This window comes from Silurus meridionalis, chromosome 18, assembly GCF_014805685.1.
Source record: "Silurus meridionalis isolate SWU-2019-XX chromosome 18, ASM1480568v1, whole genome shotgun sequence".
NCBI lineage: Eukaryota > Metazoa > Chordata > Actinopteri > Siluriformes > Siluridae > Silurus > Silurus meridionalis.
In genome coordinates, this window is record NC_060901.1 from 27,280,112 (window position 1) to 27,282,343 (window position 2,232).

The 2,232-nt window shown below is 38.8% G+C and overlaps 1 protein-coding gene across 1 annotated transcript; it reads left to right on the forward strand.

Moving 5' to 3' along the window:
- The first annotated feature begins 791 nt into the window (after positions 1-791).
- On the forward strand, positions 792-1,778 carry LOC124401728 (trace amine-associated receptor 13c-like). The gene has a single exon (XM_046874154.1). It carries the CDS (start codon positions 792-794, stop codon positions 1,776-1,778), a length of 987 nt encoding a protein of 328 aa, XP_046730110.1.
- Positions 1,779-2,232: the final 454 nt, after the last annotated feature.

Below are 2,232 nucleotides of genomic sequence, written 5' to 3' on the forward strand. Positions count from 1 at the left end.
ATAGTGCTAATGGACTGGCTGCCCACATTAAGTATAGTGGGAACACAACATGCCAATAGACCACTTTGTGCTGGCTGTGGGTCAAACATGCTGGGCTCCGTTACTGGGATAAAATGGGGCCCTTGTGAGCCAGCCCACACCCAGCCTAAATTGGTTTGTTTGCATGTTGTGGCCCCAAAATGGAACACAGTGGGACCCGACTCTAGTTAGTGTGTTGAGCCCAATAGTGTGGTCTCCACACATGCTCTACATTTCATGGCAGTAATGTGGCCCAGTGTGGGCTAAAAAAGGATATGTTTTCTGGGCAAAGCCCTCCTTGACCACTTTATAGTAAATATTAGACTTATTCTAATAAAATATTAGACAAAACAAGAGAGTGTACATTCATGTCTAAGACTGTTGTCCTGTACAGTAACTGGGAGAGGATTTGGGATGAAGCTATAAAGACATAGGTAAACATTCAATATGGCATTGGGATTTAATTTGAGAATCTTTAATTTTACATGTGTCTTTATTCATAGGGCAGGTGCTCATTAGAATTGTGTTGATATTCAATAGAGATTTTGTTCCACACACGTCTGTATAATGATGACAACTTGTAGGCCTTTTGTTCTCTATGGCATTACATCATGTGTATTCATCTGCTGCCACTCAAACCCAGGGGGTGTGAGTCATTTATAACCTATAAAACCAACAAGCATTTGAGCAGGAAATCATATGATTGTGAATTTCTACACTTTTAGTATTAAATCATCTAAATATGAGCTATTTCTTAAAACGCTGTAGAGAGCATGAATGTGACAAATCTCTCTGATCGCTGTGAGCATTTCTCCTGTCCAGAGAGATCTGTATCTCCTGCAGTTTATATCTTACTGTACGTGTGTTCAGCTGCTGTGGTTCTTCTAACAGTGTGTGGAAATCTGCTCATCGTCATCTCTGTTCTTCACTTCAAGCAGCTTCACACTCCATCTAACATCCTCGTGTTCTCACTGGCTGTGACGGATTTCCTTATTGGTGCTTTTGTGATGCCGCCGATGTTAATCTGGATTATTGAGTCATGCTGGATTTTTGAAAGGAGTTTCTGCAGTGTTTTTTGGTTGATTTGTGGTTTCATCACAGTCTTGTCCATCTACAACATCGCTCTGATTGCTGTGGATCGCTATTTGGCTCTTTCACACCCTTTTCTGTACATGAACAGAGTATCAGTGAGGATCACTTTTACTATAATTGGTTTTGACTGGTGTGTAGTGGTGACCTACATCACAGCACTTCTGTATTTAAATGGAAACTTAATAGATTCTGTAATGTGTCCTGGAGAGTGTTTTTTCTTTGTAAATGAGGTTTGGTCTGTAATTGATCTTGTATATTCATTTCTATTTCCACTTTCTGTCATAATCATATTGTACAGTCGGGTTTTTCTGATCGCTAAGAAACACGCCACTGCTATCAGAGAGCTTAATAATCACACACGACCTCAAACACAGAAAATCACCTCCCACTCCATGAAATCTGAGAGAAAAGCAGCCAAAGTCCTCGGCATTTTAGTGTCCGTGTTTTTAGTGTGTTTGCTTCCTTATTATATTTACAGTTTATTAGGTGAGCTTATTGAAATACATGCAGAAATATTTTATAAACTTCTTGTTGTTGGATTTCTCAGTTGCGCCATTAATCCGTTTATTTACGCTCTGTTTTATCCGTGGTTTAGGAGGTGCATTAAATTAATTATAACTCTGCAGATATTCCAAACAGATTCTGCATTAATTAATGTTCTTTCATGAATATTTCCTGTTAAATCCTTTATAATTCCTCTATTTTGGATATTAGATTTACACTTTATAGATAAAAGTTTGTGGACACCTGACCATCAAAGCCATATGATGTTCTTTCTTTAACTGTTACCCCAAAGTTAGAAGAAGCAGATAAGTGTTCAGAATGTCTTTATACTGTAACATTACAGTTTCTCTTCACTGGAACTAAGAAGCCCAACATTGTTCTCCTGCATGACATTTCCACTTGTACACACATGGAGCTCCATTAAGACACGACTGAACCCCAGGCTTCCTCACAAACATCAGGGCCTGATCTCACTTATGCTTTTGTGGCTAAACGATTATAAATCCCCTCAGCCACACTGCAAAATCTAATAGAAAACCTTTATTCAGAAGAGTGAAGGTTATTATAACAGCAAATAGAGAATAGATCATGCAAGTGTGATTCTCTGGTGTCCACAAA

Coding starts and splice junctions, on each gene's coding strand:
- LOC124401728 (XM_046874154.1), top strand. CDS start 792: ATGAATGTGACAAATCTCTCTGATCGCTGTGAGCATTTCTCCTGTCCA.